Raw genomic sequence first — 20,781 nt, forward strand, 5'->3', positions numbered from 1 at the left:
AGTCCTAGTTGTGATAAGAGCAACTGACTCCCAAGTTGGGAGAGTGGCTTTAACTGATTCCAGGTGGGAGATCTAAGATCACTGTCCAGAAGAATGCAGTTCTAGGAAGATACTGCGCAGAACCCTCAGACTCCCAGGTCTCTGGTAGAAGACCCGAGAAAAAGGAATAAACAAAAAAATATATACTACCCAGGAGGGGTGAAAAAAAATATATATATTTTTATATTTATTTCCATTCTATGCACTGTGCTCCTAAAATCAACTACAAACAGATAAATACTAACCTGAAGCTCCTCCATCCAAATATGGTGTACTGAAATGGAAGGAATGGCGTCATGTGCAGTCGTGCTGCCCCAAATGCTGACATAGGCATACCACAGTTTGAGTGCACTCCAGGAGTTGTGGGATGCTTGCATGACACTTTAAGGTCGGCTTCCCCAAACTCCGGCCCTCCAGATGTTGCTGAACTACAACTCCTATGATTCTATTAATAAAATAGATAGGCTGAGAATTGTGGGAGTTGTAGTTCAGCAAAATCTGGAGGGTCGGAGTTTGGGGAAGCCTGCTTTAAGGTGTGACAGGTGCACCTGCTCCAGCAATCCAAGAATACAGCCTTCACTGATATGCCAAGTGATAACCGGTCATGCCCATTTTTAAAGAGCGTGGTATTTGATCTATACATTGTGCTGACAGTTTTGCTAGAAAATGCATAGGATGGGAGAAAAAAAAAAAAACTATTCTAAAATAGTTTTTTCTCGCACCTGTCAATCAATTTTTTTGGCATACACATGTCAAGGAATTTATTGATAAAGTACAGTAGAAGAGACCTCCCACATGCGGTCCTTCTGCTCTCCACCCATAGCAACCACAGCACATATGCTGTGGTCACCAAGTAACTTCGAAGCCATTGCAGCTAGTGCTGGATAGGGGTATAGGAATGGAGTGACAAATATCACTTTATTCAGACGTCGTCATTGCTGGTAATGAAGCCAGTGTCTCGGCGTCATGGAGAAGGTTTTGCCCCATGCTGGGCAAATCATGGATCAATTATAAAATTAGATATGTATTTCTTTTGGAATCTGGTAATAATTTACTTACCTCCTTTCCAGTGTGCCAACACTGCCATTCTAGGAGATTCATAGGTATTACACTACTGTAACACCTACCCTCTTATCCTGCCTTTCTACCCTCCCACTGACACATTTGGCCCTGCTTGGGAACACTTAACGCAATCGACATGCTGGCTTCACTTCCAACACATCTGTGTAAGAATAGACTGAGATTCGCTTGCTTGCTAGTGGAATAGCACTGTGACAGAGGGCAGGAGAACCACCTGTAGCAAGGCTCTCCTGCTCACCTTTGTCACTCAATTCTAGGCTTAGACCTGTATGCGAACAAATGAGTGACAAGGGAGAGAGCATGTTTTAATTAGATTTATCAGAAAATCTGTTAGCACAGTATAGAAATGAGATTTTAGTTAATATTTTTATTTATGCTATGGCTGTGTGTACCATAACAGGTACACTTTACGTGTCTCTCTCATTTTTAATCTACTTCAGTTCACAGAGTAATTGTCTGTTGTGTATTGTACGGTGTAAAAGCTATGATATATATTGTTCAATAAAAACTTTTATGCACGCAAAAAAAAGTACTTGTAAAACATTCAGCTGAACCTCAGAAGTGAAATTGCGGGTAAAAATGTCAAATTAGAGAACTTACAACGTGGTGAGCTGACTCATGTTGGTAAAAGAAGAGTTACTCAAGGAGCTGATTTTGTTGTTACTCAGATCCCTATAAAAAAAAGTAAGAGATTGAGGATAAGCATATTGTACACTGCTACATTCAACAGAATAACATTTCATTTCAATTAGCCCCTTAAGGGATACTGTCATCAATTTTTTTATATAAAATTAAGATCACATGAATTGTTGCTTCTGCTACATATAATCTTTTATTTTCAATAATAACAAGTAAATACCATTTTTCCATACAAATTGTGATTTACTTAAAGTCTTTTCGGTAAGAAACAGATCTTATCTGACCAAACACTGTGCAGGTGTTAAAGAGATAGTGTGCGTTCACAAACGCATACACCAGAGCACTCTGGTATAGTTTCAGTCAGTTACTCAAATCGTGCACGGGGATACGATAAGTGGTGATTCTGACCAAAACAGGACTAAAGCTGGCTGCCCCAGAGAGTAAGGGTGAGCCAGGAGATCCACAAAAAATAATATTTAACTGATATGTACTTACGCGAACATCTAAAACACCACACTACAAATGACAGTAACATTTACAAAAAGAGATTCTGGTGTAAATGTGAGACTGTAAAGGTTCCGTGTTATTAACGTGTTTGTGCTTTTGTGACCTCTTAAGTTAATTTTCGAGGAATGAACATCTTTCAGAAAGAAAGGTAAGATTTTACATTGGTACTCCATGTCTATAATTCATTTTCAACAAGAGATGTTTTCCGGTCAGGATCGGGCTGCTGTGAGGGGATTCTCCCAGGTTCTAGATTAAAGGAAAGTTGTTTTTTTCCCCCAGTTCATTAAAAACACAGAGAGGGGGCAGTAAATGCATTTTATGGCATTTTGAACTCATATTAGAACTCTTTATGGTCTTAGGCAAGGCAATAGTCAAGATCCATATTACTGCCTTGATTCCTGCATGCTTCTATAGGGATATAGGGACTACAGTAAGTATGGTTTTCATCAGGTCCATGGAAGGTCATCTCACATTGCTGAAGGTCCTAGATGTGGTGACCATGCTTTGTCACCTCTGCAAGAGAGGATTTTATTTCCCTTAACGACTAGACAGCCATACAACTTGAATGGCTTGGAATCTGCTGGAGACCCAGAAACCAGCCATCGCTGCTCTGGGCAAAACTACAGGTACTTTAACCCTTAGTGTTAATGTGATTAGCAATGCGGCTGTGCTTGCCCGTCAAGTCCACGGACAGTTTTCCACATAAAGATACATTTTTCTCCTGCTCCCAGCCTTTTGTTTGGCACTCAAGGGGTTGAAAGTTGCCTTAGTAAAAGCAAGGAAGATATTAAAAAAATATATACCGGTATATATAACAAGAATGCTGCATTCTGCTCAATAAAGGTGAAGGTTGAAACTGTGAGAAACAAATGCCTCTGGATGAAGGACGGAGGATATAATCAGAGAGAGAGAGAGAAACACAGGCTAGTGTTTGAAGATAAAAGACTGGAGAGAAATCAATTCTAAAACTTTCCAAGTGAAACCGCTATGGGAGATCATAAAGAAGGTCCCAAAATGGACAAAAGCCAATATCATCACATGGAACCCTAATTAAAGGCATGGTGGGTGTGCCAACCTCCAAAGATAGTACATCAGACACATTGTATCAAAACGTTTACTTACACCAGCTGTAAATATTTGAAAGTAGATAGTTGCTTGGGTACCATCGTGAACTGATTGCCATCTAGGTACCTAAAGTAAACAGTAAATCACACTGTGTAAATTACACAGAAAGCATTCAAGGTGCTAAAACCAATGTACAGCATTTTCAGTGTTGGTTTCTTTTTATTGCCTTCAAAAAGCATCTCTCCAGATGACACCCATCCTCCAGTCTCATCTTTTAAAATCGTTAAACACAGTAAGACATTATGAAACAATACACATGTGAGGGGTATTCATTACGTAGTAATGGAGTTATATCCTAAAGTTGGACTCTCAGGATTTCAAAGTGAATATTCAATTTTATTCCAAATAAGCCAAAGTTAAAACGTAGCAAACAATTTTAGTCTAGAATTTGAAATTGTGAATTCAATATTCACAAATGTATAACTGAAATATAAAATTCTGCTCCTCAGCTGACCCGGATATACATTTTAACATCTCAAAAACCACACCACAATTACATATTATGGTTTAATTAAAAAACGAGGAGCCTTAATATGTTTTGTGAAGATGTTACGAGCATGAACCAAATAACCATAAAGTAAACATTATTCCTTTCATTGGGTTTTTGCGTTTTTTCTTTTTTCCTTTTCTTCATTTGATATTGTGATTTTAGACTCTCGTTGTCCATGTATAATACAATATTCTGCACTAGGAATACTCACAGTTCCGTCACATTCTTCGGAATGCCCTTCGGTAGTGATAAGAGGTGCTTGTTGCTGCATCGCACAACGGTATCCAGACAGGTGCACTCTTGTGGACACTGGGGTTGGGGAGCACAACTGAGCTCTTCCTGGCCTGTTATTCACAGAAGAACAATATGGCATCCATTATACCAGGTTTGACAAACTGCAGTGGAATCGGTGTTACAACTCCCAGAAAAATTACCGAAACAGTGTACTCTATGTGACCGACTAGGGCTTGACCTCTTCTCTGGCTCTTCACTGTACTCTGAATTCTAATATTTTTGACTCGTTCATGTATACAAAGTGTCAAGTTATATAATTATATACTAGAATAATGCAGTAGAGCTACAGTAAGAGCAAGAATCACATAATAAAACAAGGCCAAAATATATAGATGAAAAACTACACAGCACTCCATGGCTGATTGTCATATTGTATATATTTTTGTACAATCACAATGTATAGTTGTTGGATTTATACACCAGTAGAAACAATATCATTATTTACACTGTGAATTATTAGTTGACTGTTTAAGTACAAAATTAATGATCCTTTCTGCTGACACTTAATAGGAAAATAAAAACAATGTCTAAATGAAAGAGAACCTTTTTTGGGGTAAGGACAAAAACCAGCATATGTCATCAAAGAAAATGGTAATGTTTTAGTCTTCTAGAGTCTTGTTATTTACTTTCAACAGTTGTTCTTATAGGCAATAAATACCAAATAAGGTGATCTCAAGGTACCTTCTTCACATCTGAAGTCAGGGAAGGCCACGTCCTGCAGAGGGATCTGTCTCAAGAAGTCGGGATTTTGACATCGAGGGTTGCCAGTCACTATCTTCCTCTTTCTCAGCCATTCCCCAAGCCAAGCAAGTTGACAGTTGCAATTAAAAGGATTTGCCAGTAAATTCCTAAAGTAAGACGTGAAGTTATCACTGAGCACGTTTGTCCACATATCATATATGCTCAAAACACGGCCCAACGGCCAAACCAAGGTTAGCTTGCGGGGCCACACAATATTGGCATAGAAACTGGAGATTTGAGAATTCTGCAAGGTGATAAGGGACCAGCTTGTTCTCTCTGTATGTGAGTATGGAAGATATGGGTTTGTGTATAGCGCTTTTACCAGCACAAAGAACCGTTGTTTACTAAAACCACTACATAGTAGAGCAAGCTTACTGCAAACGAGTGGAACTTTATTACTTACTTGCTGGAAAATTAAAGACTTTTGGAATATAAGGACTCACCGAACAGGTTTGTCCTGAATTTGGAAGGTGAGCTTATACTTCATGGTCATGGAGAAGTAAAATAAAAATCACTTATTTGAACGTGTACATTGGGGTTTGTTTTGTTTATACACTAGAGCTAACTACTATGTCCAAAGCAGCCAACCATATGTGATAAGAGTTGAGCAAAAGGCTAAAGTATGTAATTTTTATTTTGTATGTATATAAAGAGACACCTTTGTTTTCCTTCGGGTTTTACATATCCTGCGATTCACTTATTACTTACAGTGTAGAGAGGGACTGCAGAGTGTCGAATGCTCCAGGTGTAATTGTGCTAATCTGATTATCGTAGAGCGACAGAAGTCTGACGTTCCGAAGACCAGTGAAGCTATCATTGTGGACACAACTGACCCGATTATTTCGAAGCATTCTGCAAGAGAAAAAGGAAATCCATTTTATGTCAAACTGTTAGTAATGCTTGAATTAAAAGTATAATTTACAATAGAGTACTTAAAACAGAAGATTGATTAATTACCTACAGTGTTTCTTCACATGCATTTTAGAATTGGCTATAAAGGAAATTCGTTCGGGCAGTGAGCTAATCGAGATATCAAAGATAGTTATGTGGACATATTGGTTTTTGTTTTGCTTTCAAATAACTTTTTAAATCCCTCGAGTGAGTGCCACATTATCCAGCTTTCCAAAATGTAAAAAAAGCGAAAGATTTTGGATACACACTTACAGGGTTCTAAGACCTTCTAGGCCACGGAACATGGCGCTACGGACAGACTCCAGATGATTGGCTGTAAGATGTAACTCGCTCACGGACGCCCCGCCTTCAAACGCCCCGTCTTCAATTTCAGAGATTTTGTTGTTGCTCAAATTTCTAAAAGAAATATTTAGCAAATTCACATTCGTTCTGCAGTTCATAAGGATTCATTAATAGTAATAGTTTATGTAGAGCAGATGTGCTCAATGATTTCTCAAAACTGTTTTTTTTTTGTTTGTTTTTTGCTTTTAAATCTAAGAATAACTTTAAAAAACAAAAACAAAAGAACCCCAATACCAGCATCTACACTACGCCATTTGCAATAGTATGAAAATAAAATATCAAAAGAGAAAGCTTAAATCTAAAACCAAGCTTGCAGTTCTATTTAATAAAGTAATCTCTAGGTTAAATCTCTGCAAATGCATATCAGTGTTTATGGACAAAATAATGCATTTCAAGGTATTCCTCTTGGCATCAAAAAGTCAAACTGTGCTACATACCCATTCCATCACCACCGTGAACAATCCTATGTGCCAGCGACCTAGAACCAGTAGCCTTCTAAAGCTCTCTAGATAATGGTATTTGGAGGTCCACCTCTTCTCACGACGACCGTTTATAAAAGCAGAATTTAGATAAATAGTTTGTCAAGTTGTATACTCACATCTTCTTCAGATGTGGAAGTTTCCTGTAAAGTCCTGTTGCTTCCAGGGCAGTGATTTCATTGTTGTTCAATCGCCTGTAAAAGTTAGAACAAGCATTTATATGATTGCGTCTCAATAAATAGTTTTTTAAGCATCTCGTCGAATTCTCGAATTTATATGTTGATATTCTCTGATTTAGGGCCACTGCAGGAAACAACAAAACCTTTGGGAACAAAAAAAAATTTGCTTTTTTTTTGCATGCCCAACTTTGTACAGTTTCTGCAGTGTCCAAAACACAGTTTAGAAGTCACAATAAGCACAGCGAAGCTTCATGGGAGCTGTAGTTCAGCTAGCAGCTTTCATAAGTAAAAAGCTTAGAATGGAACTACAAGTCCTACAAACCTCTGTCCTTTAGAAAACTGAAGCTGAGCAAAGAGGGCTTTGAAATCTGCTAATCAGCATCTGCACATACAGTATACATCGCCAACCGTTCAAGGTCCACAGATCAGAATGGGAGTCTCCTAATTAGACAGTGGGCAAGCTCAATGCGGAGAATGAAATATGTGGAGATTTGCACAAAAAGGAAAACATTCAGAAGAATGCTCGTTATCTAATTATTATTTTGATTTAGGTCTATTGATATTTTTCAGTGTGTTATCGATTCAATGCAATAAAAACATTTTTTTTTTAAAAGTCTGGTTTCACATTCATTTTTTTGTTTAGCCAAAGATATTCCTTTTTAACAGATCAGGGCAGTTTTGACACGTTTACGCACCAACATTTGAATTTTTAGGCCCATACATCAATAAAAACAAATCAATAAATGCTTTAACATGTAAAAAAATACGTTCACAACTCCGATCAAACCTCAGATCAAATCTAAGATATTTTAATACATTATTAGTTTATTATGTAAGTGTATACATTGCCAAAGAGCTACTTTTTGTGCGCTTTGTGTTGGCAACTTAACTAAGAGGGGAAAAAAAAAGGTTAAATCCGAAGGTTGCCGTCCTGGAAAAGTTCAAAATGGCAAATGGGAATTTTCTCGTGTGAAAGCTGGTGAGAGTTATTTAACTAATGAGGTTAGAGTGTATATAAGGTTATTTAACTAATGAGGTTAGAGTGGCAATAAGGCCCTCATAGGAATAACGATACGTACAGCTCAGCTGTTGATTGTGGAATACGATCAGGTATTTTAGAAAGTTTTAGGTTTGAGCAATCCACCACATTTGATTCACAGCGGCATTTAGGTGGACACACCACATCGCTATTACATTCACTGTTTAGTTGATAATCCTCTGTTCCTGTAAGAAGAGAAAAAAAAAATGATAGGATACAGATTGTCTATAACACGTTAATTTGCTTATAACCTATTCTGCAGTACTATCAGTAGGTATATATACTCAGGACAATATGTATCCCAAGACATTGGATTTAAAGGGACACTCCACTGCCCATATGGGCAAACAAGTACACATCACTGTTTAGTAGATAGACCCACAATGAAAACCTGCATGCATTTTAAATACATATATTCATTGGGGGTAAATAAAGCTGCAGACTTGGAGAGACTTCCCTTTTTCTAAGGAAGAGACTTACAGCTTCACTGAGAAGCCTCTGAATCTTCCCTCTGTTCGAGCGGGTGCCCACTCACGCACAACAATAGTTTGATCTGAGGTCTGAGAAGGTGACAAAGAGGTATTCAACGGGGGGTGGGGATACTCAAGTAGAGCACGCCATCCACTTTCGTTAGCTCAGGGGAGCCAACATAAGCAGGAAGAAACCTCCGTGGCTGTTTGATTGACAGCCAGGTGGTGTTTTATTACTTCATTAAAAAAAAGTCCAGATTATTCAAAGAAGTTGTGACATTTATAAAGTGTGTTTGAAATGGGATACAGCAGGCTGAAGCTTGTTCTTATTGAGAACGTCAGAAACAGCACACTACACATTGGCATTAACTAAATCATAGCAAGGCTGACATGGCATCTTATTAAATTGCTTCTTTACATGTCATATGCATCAATCGCGCTGATATGCCAACCAAAAAGCTCTATAGAAAAATATTGAGGGAAAGAAAAATCCAGGTTATTAAGTGGGAAGTGCTTTGAGTCACTGTCTGTGTGAGAGCCAATACAGGTGTGTTCTCAAAGTGCTGCTTTTTGCCTACATTTTGAAATTTGTTTTTCAATTCAACACAATACTGTGTTTCCAATGTGAAAACAAAAGCATTTTTAAAAAAAATTGGAGGATCGACTTAAAATTAGAATGTTAAAAGAAAGGTTTGGCAAATTCACATTGGTACTCCCGCTGGTTTGGACTACATTTCCCATGATGCCCAGTCAGTCCAAAGTCTGATTGAAAATCACTAAAAATATAATGCACCACGCCGACATGTCCACCCAGCTTCCACACATAGGGGGCATTACACTCCCTGGTGGTCCAGTGGCATTGTGCAGCCTGCAAGCTGCATGCATAGTTGAGAGGGGGCCTAGCAATTGCAATCTTCATGCAACTCTCACGCCAGAAGCTGAAGATTGCATGTGCTGAGCCCTCTCTTCATGCAGTGGTCTGCAGGGGCACATATAAATATGGCGACAGATTAAAAGTCCAGGCCTCTAGTGCCAGGGTGCGTACACCAAGTGCTTCCGGTCAGACCCTGAGATTTTGTATTTGCCATCGCTGGCTGTGGATTACAAGATCAGAGGGAGACTTAGTCTCCCCGAGCAGTCCGGAACCCCAGGACCGGTGGGCCTGTGACAACCATGGCAGTGCCACGATGGCACCACTGTCCACACTGCCCAGGAATTCCAAAAGGTATTCAATTGTTTCACTATGTATCGCTCAGACAAAATGAATTTGAAATCATTGAGGTTGGTTGGAACAGTGTTTGGATCAATTAATTCTGAATTAAAGTGAATAATTTTTGGCACAGTTTTATTTGCAAGAAACCTGTACTTAGCATTTGTGCTTTCTTGAATAACAATGCCTCTTGAACAATGAGACACTCTCCCAAAGAGCAATTAGTCACACCGACTGCAACAATGGCCAACGCTTTGCTTTGAATGGCTTTGACACTCACAGAGTTAACGAAAACATTAGATTTGAGTAATTGTTAGAGAATAGAAGAGAGATCATTATGCCATCTATACATATTTCAGCCTCTCTGCTGCTGTCAGTCTCAAGGTCGTAAATCCTTTAATTCTCTTGCAGTGTTCTATTTTATTGTGTTTTGTTCTCTGCATATCTCAGATGTAATCTTAGGACACCGTGCTTGCAAGGCAGCAGAAAATAACCATATGCAGACAAAATAAAACTCTATATTAGATTAAAAGAACACCATAATGACCAAAACTACTACATATTAGTGCTATCTTCTTACTTGGTCGTTTCTGAAAACGATTGTCAGACAGATACTTTCTCCTTAAGACCTTTGATTTTCAGAAGGTATTCACATTTGGAGTTATCACATTCGGCATGATAACATAGAAATGCAGCTAATGCTTATTATGGAAATGCAATGGATTCAGTGATTCTCTACGGCAAGGCCGTCCTGGTTCTATAATGCGTCTCCATGAAAAGTACTGGTTTGGACCAGAGATTAGAAGGACTGATTTCATCGTGGGTGGAGAGGCTGCTGCAAGGAGTGTATTCCGGAGATATTAAAAAAAATAAAAATAAAAATGTATTTAACGCAAGGGGAGCACGTCCTTACTGTAAACAAGTGGCAGGCAACCATCAACACTACAGATATTCTGGGCTACATCTCCGCTGAAGCTTTGCCAGGATTATGGGTGCGAGTGCATTATGGGAGATGTAGTCTACAACTTCTGGAGTGCCGAATGTTGCTTCCCCCAGATTCTAAACCAATAAAGACACTAAGCTAATTTTTTTTTTTTTTGTATTTCTTATGATGCTCAGCTTTGATGGCTCCCGTTCTAAAGCACTGCAAAATATGTTGGCGCTATATAAAGTTAATTATGGTGAAAAAAAAGTGTAACCAACTACAAATATGTACTGTTCGTTTACTTTCGGTCTTATAAAAGCCAGGATTAGCTCTTGAGAGATGAATATTATAGATTTGTTTTAGCAGACTCGTGTCAATGTTAAATGGGTGGAAATTTGCATTACATATAGTTATTATATTATAAAGCCCCTTCGTGTTTCTGTCCCAATTATATTTCATGGAATGTGATCTATCTAAAATTCTATTCATTATTTCTCCTTTGCATGAAATAGTATTGGACAGAAAGCTTCCTCTAAATACATAGTGTCAGAATGGGATATATAGCCTGCAGGAATCCCAGTCTGTCAGTTCAATGGAGGATTGGAAATTACACAACTGAAAATGTATCTTAAATATGTATAAAAAGTTTAGCAATTGATATCACAATACAATTCTGTCCAGTGCATTCACTATTCTGGTTACTCCTCCTTTCCCTAGGATTTCTCTATGCTGACTGACCGACGCAAAGGGCCAGTCTTATAACAATGATTGACAGGGAGCTAAGATGGAGGCGCCCAGTTCAGTATAGAGGTAAATACAAACACAGATTTGTAATACAGGAGGGAAGTCAACATACATGTTAAAAATAATGGGAAGAAAAAAGCATTCCCTTTAACAGTAAAAATCCTTAAATATATATATATTCAGGGATGTAGCTTTTTTGTTTGTTTGTATTTTCTAAGCATTGGTTTGTTTGCTAAAACACAGAGAAGTGCCAAATAGCACTTACAGACCTGATCATGCTCCCCACTTTGCCTAAATGACAGAAAAGCAATATGTATGTGCACAGTGCCCTCTATGCTGCAAACGTAGTATTGAAACTTGGGTCGATCAGGCGCATACAGTTGGTCAAAAGGACTCTCAAACAAAAGCCTTACCAAGGACAGGTTTACCAGAAGAGATTTCCTCGGTCGGCACATACAAGGCTGGTGAGGAATAGAGGGAGGCTCTCTGTCGCCTCTACTATATCAGAGCATTGCTGTGGGTTACCGCAGCAGCGTGCTGATACATTAGTCGCTTACCTTCCACTGCTACTATAGGCCGTATCCCTGCACTACAGTCTCCATCCCCAAAATATAGCACTAGCCTTCCCACTATATCCTCTATTTCCCCATTACATAGCCACTATGCCCCACTAGGTCCCCTATCCTCCCCCCTCCCCCCCCCCACTAAAGCCTCAAATGCAACACAAGTAACCCCATCAGACATACAAACCCACAGGCAGCGCGCGCACACACACACACACACACAACCTCTCACAGCTCTGTCCGACTCATCATCCAGCAACCCACCTAGTCACATTAACCAATCAATCCTACTCCAAACTAGTAGAATAAATGCATATAATTTAAAAATGCTCCAAACTTTGTATGTGTGTCTGTGTATATTATATATATATATATATATATATATATATATATATATATATATATATATATATATATATATATATAGCAGGGTGGCGGGGTGCTTAGAGGATACTGGCCTTTGGGCAGCAGAAAGTAAATCCGGCCGTGACCATAACACGATATAACCAGATCAGGCTACCTTCATTGCCTGCAAGTACCATGACAAAGGCCTTCATATTTGCTTAACTCTTTCTTTACGGACTCCAAATAGCAGCCAAAAACCCAAGCAACAAAGAGAACTAATGAAAAAACACATCTCAATAATAAAATGTTATAACCAATACCTCCTCTTTCTTTGCTGCTCCTGCCACAGCAACAGGTTGGAGTATTGTCTCTTTCCAAGTTGTATACTATCCATTTAAATTGTTTTACTGCATGATTTCTTGTTTAGACAAATTCACGCACCTACTGTGTATACATACTACACATTGGCTTCTGTTCAGAGTTGGGTCCCTCAATTCTGACTGTTTGAAATTATAGTTCTCCATTTTGTGTTCCCATGTGTTACATTCTTGGATCTTGCAACTCAAAAGTTCGGCGGCAGCCATTTTAACTGCTCTAACCACTCTAATTACCCAGCACCCACTTCATGAAGATGAAGATGAGCCAAGCATTTCACACGCTTTGTCCATTATAGATGAATGGCAAGCCACTTGGTCTGATTTAGAGAACAGAGGTTGGGGTGAGGAAAAAATGGAAGATTCCAAATGTATGTGAGAAGCTATTTTGGCTGAGCCCCACAGTAGGGGCAACCTGGTATCGAAACCTACGATGAATGGTGAGAAGATACTGGATTCCTCAGGAAACTACATGTTCAATCCCCATAGTAGTCAATTGCATTCAGCGAAATTAACGCCTCCAGAACATCTGGTGAAATTCAAGGTCACCCAGGACAAGCTCTTGGACACGACTGGACCACTAGCCAAGATTTTAGCTAAAGGTGCTTTTGGATGAGCAGGTAGGCAGAGGGGCCACCAGCCACCTTCTGGCCCTCACACCTCCATTGGTCACTTCTTCTACCCAGAGGTAACCACCAGAACATGGTTTCAACCACAACAAGGCAAAGATAGAACTCTACATTTCTAGACAATATACAGATTGCTGCAAGTGGGTAGATATTTCCTCCAACACGTGGATTTTGCACATAGTCCAAGGATACATCATAGAGTTCACATCCCTTTCATATCAAGAATTTTTACCACGCCTGATTTGTACATCACAGACCAAGGGTGGGCAATCTGCGGCCCTCCAGATGTTTTGGACTACATCTCCCCTGATGCTTTGCTAGCACTATGGCCCTAAGAGCATTATGGGAGATGTAGTCCAAAACATCTGGAGGGCCGCAGATTGCCCACCCTTGACATAGACGATCAACTCATGCATGTGGAAATCCACACACTCTTTCACAAAGGCTCGAGTCAAAGAGCCACAGACATGGGCGGTTACTTCAGCAATATTTTCCTGATCAAGAAAAAGACAGGAAATTTTCAACCAGTGATACATTTAAGGTCCCTCAACGCTTATGCAGTCTACCATAATTTCAAAATGTAAGGGGTCCACATGCTACTAGATCTATTTAAATTAGGAAGACTAGTTTACTCATCTGGACCTAAAGGATGTATATCATTCGGTATGGATTCATCCATAAAGTCTGCGATTCGTGCGTTTTCTGTAGCACTATCGGTGGCCGTATACCTGTCTCCCGTTCGGTAACAGTTTATATCGTTTTACTATTACTTAATGCACGATATTTCAGTGCTAGGATTATTGATCATAGGTTTATTTATATTTAATGATTTTACCTATTATGCGATTATCTAGTCACAGTGCTTATATGCTTGAATTTTAATGTGAAAGTGCATTTTCTTTCACTATTTCCCTTTTTATTTTATTTTAATTGACGACCGGAGTTGATCCTCTTTGTCTCTCTGCATATGGTTTTCTGATATTACTTGATCCCGTTGGATTATTTGTATTTAGGATTGAAAATGTTGGCGTTTTTATACGGACTCTTCTACTGTTAACGTGTTCTGTCATCAAAGAAAGAGGAGGTGTCCGTTATGAAATCACATATTTTATTACGGAGATATTTATTTTTATCATTGGTTCGCTGTGTTGTTATGTATTTCTTGCTGCTATTCGGAGTCAGTAAAGAAAGGGTTAAGCAAATAATCATCTCCTGTCGTTAATAATATTGAGATTATTAGTGCACTAAATTAAGCATAATCTGTTCTACAACATATTTTATCAGTTTAGAAACAATGAGTGGGGTAAGATTGTTTCAAACATAAAATAACAGAATGTGAATAGGGCAATTAAGAATATGCACAATAAAAGCACAAATAAAAAGAATTATGAGAAAAATAATGCAAAGCGTACTTACCAGGAATAAAGTATTGTTCTTTTGCTGAGGAGTAAAAAAAATAAATAAAATGTTAATAAACTGCACCTAACAGATCTCTGTCATAACATTTAATTGTGTTTCCCATAATTAGGTGTGATCTGCTAATTAAACAGACATTTATTTAGAGACGGGTAGAAGCTGCAGGGAAAACAGATGAGAACTGAATTTATTCTAAATATTTTGAGCTGTTACATGTTCTCTCAATGCAAGGCTAATTGTCAGGAAAAAGTAACATCTGGCAAGTCAGCCGCCGTCAACAGCAACTCCCATGGCTCTCAGCCGGTTCTCTAACTAGGCATTGTAGGAGTTTAACCGATGTTAAAAAGATAATTCTAGGACATATTTCCAGCTGAAGACATAGGGAAAGAGTTGAGTGTTGATTTTGTTGAGGAAGTTTTGGTTCGTTGGGAATGGACCAGCAGCAAGAACAATGGGGCCAATGGCACTTCCAATTGTGCACACTAGGAAAACAATTAATGCTTGACCCAGAATGGCAGAGATCTCTTTTGATCAAGAAGCTATTACACCACTAATTAGAATGTATATTTATTATGTTTTTTGCAAGTATTTATCCAATTGCTGTTTGAACATCTGTATAGACTCTTCGTTTTAAGCATGGTACCTGAATTACAGTGAATTGAACATTTTGGCTAAAACAGTCAAATTATGACTATAAAATAAAATAAAGGACTCTACCACCCCTCTAGAAATAGCTTTTAAAAGTGTAGTGGGTTTTTTTTTTGCAAATCGGCTTTTGCAGTCTAAATACTGCAATTAGGATTTTAAATCACTACAAGTTGGTGTTTATCAATAATCCGCAGCAAGCTTGATTTATGAGTAAACACAGTGGGCATTGCTCAGAGGCACTCTCCGGAGAGGATGCCGGTCTGTAAGCGTTTGTTTTGTACTGCTGCAGTTAATGACCGCAGTGGCAGTAAGTATGGGTGATAGGTTATGTGTGTCGTGGCCCAAGACACATGAGGCAAAGCTCATGAAGGGGCATACTGCTGCCAGGAGTATTTTTTCAGATCTCTCCTCTATGGGCACTGCAGTGGTACATGGGATGGGACTGGTTGGCACAAGTCCACATGACATTATTGGCATGTGACAGGCAGTCCAAACAACAGAAGCACCCAACAAGCATCACCCAGCTCTGCACCCGAGAACCTGCACCCAGGCCGTTCCAACTGTCTCAGAACGCAACGTAGGACTGATACTGGTCACATCACAAAATATGCTAAAATTGCACTGTCTATAGATAGTGGCATATGGGCACAGTGGCCCTCCGAGGTGTGAGTGTGTGTGTGTCAGTGTGTGTGTGTGAGTGTGAGTGCATGTGAGTGCGTGTGTGTCAGAACGTCACTGGCACAGTGAACTCAGACGTTAAAAAATGTGTGCCAGAGGACACTCTTGTGTAAATAAGACATTTATTGAGTTTTGGTTAATTTACATTGGCACTGAAAATTAAACTCAATTTATTCCCCGATTTTTAGAGGGGTGGAGCTTTTCAGATTTCTGCGTCTACAGGCAATTCAAATGTAAATCTAGCCCTGAATAAACCCCAGCGTGTAAGTGACACATTTTACAGATTGTCAGTTTCTGCAAGAGCTGGTTTTATGCACTGCAGCGTAACAAACGCTCTGAGCTTTGACTGGGTCCAGAGTCACAGGGGTTGCCCAGCAGATGTTTAATTATAGAATCAGTTAATTAAAGGTATATCATCAGTTTGCAGATTAGTAGCGGAGACAGATTTGACTATAATATTATAGGACTTGGCCGGGATCTTTAAAGAATATATCATGGTCCGGGTGCCATAATACTATTTATTATATTAACGATGAGTTACAATAAATTCCATGAGTTATGAGGTCAATTGGTGGCCATTATCTACTTAATATCTGAAAACGGGCAACAGAGCAAGCCAGTATTTATCCGGCTGAATGAGCGAACACTTTCCATTTACTTATTTATATTATTTTCATTAAATTATTTCTGGAAACAGATGGCCATATGTATGGAGATTTCATTTTAATTTTGCACTTAACAGAGCAACTACTCTTGCCGAGTCTGACAAAATAAGAATTTTATGAACATCCTGTTAAACTGGGGGTGTCCAAACTCGGCCCTCCATCTGTTCAGTCACAGCTTCCAAAATTATATACCAGCCATTAAGAGACACAGAAACAACAGCATCCCTTAGGCCTCATCAGTGAGGTACATTAGAATAAAAATGTGAATGGCATGCGTGTCATTAAAGCTCACAAGACTTCAACAGACAGACAGACAGACAGACAGACATGATACTCAGAAGACAAGTTTGAACATTCCATTACCTACAGCCAAATGGCAACTTTGTGGCTCACCAGAGCCTTTTCAAGATCACTTTCTGAGCACCTGGACCTTCTGTATGTAGCCATTAGTGAAATACACCCATCTTTGCATGAGTACAGAAGCTATAGATGGTTTTTTCATTCTCTCATAGCCCTCGTCAGTGAAGAACATTTTTGCATGACCTATGCAGTAAACCCAGACTGTAGTTCCAGCCTTTCAGAGATGCACCTCACAGACGAGGCCATCTGTCTGGTGTTATTGTATCTTTCATTCAGTGGAGACCTGTCTGGTATTCTTTATGGATTGCCTTACACATTCGTCTTAGCCATAATAGAGAAGACTGGATTACAACAATTAGAATACTAAAATGTGTATATATATATATATATATATATTGGTAATGCTATTGAATAAGAAAAAATACAATTGATTGTTATTAAATCAGAACAAAAGTGTTTCCCAGTCTGTAACTGAACCCAACCAAAATAATAGTAAGTCCAGCTTTAGAAAACTTTTCGGATATATTCTAGACTATTGAAGTAGGAAGGTGGTACTTGAACTCACCTGAACATCTAAACTTCTTGCTTTTTATTTGCCCAATGCGTTTGTTGGCGAGGCGTCGGGGACTGGCACATCTCGCACCGCTCGTTTCTATGGGATTTGTTCGTAAGAAATCAGCTAACCACTTCAAGTTGCAGTCGCAGATAAAAGGGTTTTGAGCCAAATGTCTGAAAAGAGAGATTGAAAATACGTGTTTCTTCGTTACACCATAGAGAAGTTACTGTAGCATATTGGGCTATTGCACCATTGCAATGAGTTCAACATCTACCTCACATTTAAATGATTCTAATATTAAGCAGCCTTTATTCTCCAAACATCACTTTGAATGATCAGCAATGCCAAGAACCAGCCTGCTTTGTACTCCGAAGAATTGGTGGAGATTATTAAAGGGACACTATAGACAGCAATACCACTTGATCTCATTGCAATGTCCCTTCCCCCCTTAGTCCTGCAATGTAAATCATTGCAGTTATAGAGAAACTGCAAAAATGACATTGCAGGACTAAGACTGCCTCTGGTGGCTGTCAATACCGACTTTTGTTTGCGCAACTGACGCTGGACGTCCTCGCGATTATTCTTAGTATTTATATAGCGCCAATATATCCCATAGCACTTTACAGCTATAGAAAGGGGATATCTAGAGGTGAAGAAGACCCGTCTCAAACAAGCTTATATCTCTGAGAATTTGAGGTAGGTGGTTAAAATAAGAAGATAAGATAAGAACAGGCGGCTAATTAACACTCATTGGATTTGTGGCTTTTCCAGATTCTCCATAAAGATTCCATTTAATAGAAAAAGACAGGAAAGCTAGCAAAGGAAGCAATGATTTTCCTCACTAATAAGGTAAAAACTGGCCTCAGTTTTAAGAAATAATAAAAAACAGACATCGTTGGAATATTACATGTATTACAATAACATTACAAACATGACAGATCGACTTTAAATGAGCTTCCGTTCTCTCACACGGTATAAAATGCTGGTTACTTACAAGGTCTGAATTGCTCGAAGAGCTGCAAACGTTCCTTTTGCTAAACTCTGGATCTTGTTGTCATACAAGGATAATAGAGACAGGTTCTGTAAGTCCTGGAAGGTGTCGGCACGGATGCAGTTTATTTTGTTGGCGTTTAAGAGTCTGGGACCAGAGAAAACCAGGACGCAATATTTAAATTCTTGTAAAAGACGTCCATTGCTCAAGAGTTATGTACATTTGTAAAATAACAAGGCTTTTAGATTTGAGAAAGATTCAAAAATGTCATTTGCACGTTATTGTAAGCTCTGCCCTAACGCTCTGAACTATGGATTTTAAATTGTGTTTTAAGTGAATCCGTCACAGAAAACACGAGATTTATAAACCTGTAACCTCTCAATGTGTTCCAATATAGAGCCTCTAAACCTGTAACCTCTCAATGTGTTCCAATATAGAGCCTCTAAACCTGTAACCTCTCAATGTGTTCCAATATAGAGCCTCTAAACCTGTAACCTCTCAATGTGTTCCAATATAGAGCCTCTAAACCTGTAACATGTCAATGTGTTCCAATATAGAGCCTCTAAACCTGTAACCTCTCAATGTGTTCCAATATAGAGCCTCTAAACCTGTAACCTCTCAATGTGTTCCAATATAGAGCCTCTAAACCTGTAACCTCTCAATGTGTTCCAATATAGAGCCTCTAAACCTGTAACCTCTCAATGTGTTCCAATATAGAGCCTCTAAACCTGTAACCTCTCAATGTGTTCCAATATAGAGCCTCTAAACCTGTAACCTCTCAATGTGTTCCAATATAGAGCCTCTAAACCTGAACGTCTCAATGTGTTCCAATATAGAGCCTCTAAACCTGTAACCTCTCAATGTGTTCCAATATAGAGCCTCTAAACCTGTAACCTCTCAATGTGTTCCAATATAGAGCCTCTAAACCTGTAACCTCTCAATGTGTTCCAATATAGAGCCTCTAAACCTGTAACATGTCAATGTGTTCCAATATAGAGCCTCTAAACCTGTAACCTCTCAATGTGTTCCAATATAGAGCCTCTAAACCTGTAACCTCTCAATGTGTTCCAATATAGAGCCTCTAAACCTGTAACCTCTCAATGTGTTCCAATATAGAGCCTCTAAACCTGTAACCTCTCAATGTGTTCCAATATAGAGCCTCTAAACCTGTAACCTCTCAATGTGTTCCAATATAGAGCCTCTAAACCTGTAACCTCTCAATGTGTTCCAATATAGAGCCTCTAAACCTGTAACCTCTCAATGTGTTCCAATATAGAGCCTCTAAACCTGTAACCTCTCAATGTGTTCCAATATAGAGCCTCTAAACCTGTAACCTCTCAATGTGTTCCAATATAGAGCCTCTAAACCTGTAACCTCTCAATGTGTTCCAATATAGAGCCTCTAAACCTGTAACCTCTCAATGTGTTCCAATATAGAGCCTCTAAACCTGTAACCTCTCAATGTGTTCCAATATAGAGCCTCTAAACCTGTAACCTCTCAATGTGTTCCAATATAGAGCCTCTAAACCTGTAACCTCTCAACGTGTTCCAATATAGAGCCTCTAAACCTGTAACCTCTCAATGTGTTCCAATATAGAGCCTCTAAACCTGTCACCTCTCAATGTGTTCCAATATAGAGCCTCTAAACCTGTCACCTCTCAATGTGTTCCAATATAGAGCCTCTAAACCTGTCACCTCTCAATGTGTTCCAATATAGAGCCTCTAAACCTGTCACCTCTCAATGTGTTCCAATATAGAGCCTCTAAACCTGTCACCTCTCAATGTGTTCCAATATAGAGCCTCTAAACCTGTCACCTCACAATGTGTTCCAATATAGAGCCTCTAAACCTGTAACCTCTCAATGTGTTCCAATATAGAGCCTCTAAACCTGTAACCTCTCAATGTGTTCCAATATAGAGCCTCTAAACCTGTAACCTCTCAATGTGTTCCAATATAGAGCCTCTAAACCTGTAACCTCTCAATGTGTTCCAATATAGAGCCTCTAAACCTGTAACCTCTCAATGTGTTCCAATATAGAGCCTCTAAACCTGTAACCTCTCAATGTGTTCCAATATAGAGCCTCTAAACCTGTAACCTCTCAATGTGTTCCAATATAGAGCCTCTAAACCTGTAACCTCTCAATGTGTTCCAATATAGAGCCTCTAAACCTGTAACCTCTCAATGTGTTCCAATATAGAGCCTCTAAACCTGTAACCTCTCAATGTGTTCCAATATAGAGCCTCTAAACCTGTAACCTCTCAATGTGTTCCAATATAGAGCCTCTAAACCTGTAACCTCTCAATGTGTTCCAATATAGAGCCTCTAAACCTGTAACCTCTCAA

The 20,781-nt window shown here is 39.0% G+C and overlaps 1 protein-coding gene across 1 annotated transcript in view; it reads right to left on the reverse strand.

Annotated features, from left to right (window-relative positions):
* The window catches only part of SLIT1 (slit guidance ligand 1), a 314,126-nt gene that overhangs the window by 33,985 nt on the left and 259,360 nt on the right, over nucleotides 1-20,781 (reverse strand). The window contains exons 13-23 of the mRNA XM_063434664.1: nucleotides 18,444-18,587; nucleotides 17,459-17,622; nucleotides 14,543-14,566; nucleotides 7,907-8,051; nucleotides 6,768-6,842; nucleotides 6,080-6,223; nucleotides 5,624-5,767; nucleotides 4,856-5,022; nucleotides 4,092-4,224; nucleotides 3,388-3,456; nucleotides 1,720-1,791 (exon numbers count right to left, since the gene is read on the reverse strand). Coding sequence (XP_063290734.1) covers nucleotides 1,720-1,791; nucleotides 3,388-3,456; nucleotides 4,092-4,224; nucleotides 4,856-5,022; nucleotides 5,624-5,767; nucleotides 6,080-6,223; nucleotides 6,768-6,842; nucleotides 7,907-8,051; nucleotides 14,543-14,566; nucleotides 17,459-17,622; nucleotides 18,444-18,587 — 1,281 coding nt within the window. The remainder of the gene's footprint in view (nucleotides 1-1,719; nucleotides 1,792-3,387; nucleotides 3,457-4,091; nucleotides 4,225-4,855; nucleotides 5,023-5,623; nucleotides 5,768-6,079; nucleotides 6,224-6,767; nucleotides 6,843-7,906; nucleotides 8,052-14,542; nucleotides 14,567-17,458; nucleotides 17,623-18,443; nucleotides 18,588-20,781) is intronic.

This window comes from Pelobates fuscus, chromosome 10 (genome assembly GCF_036172605.1).
Source record: "Pelobates fuscus isolate aPelFus1 chromosome 10, aPelFus1.pri, whole genome shotgun sequence".
In the NCBI taxonomy this organism is placed as follows: Eukaryota; Metazoa; Chordata; class Amphibia; order Anura; family Pelobatidae; genus Pelobates; species Pelobates fuscus.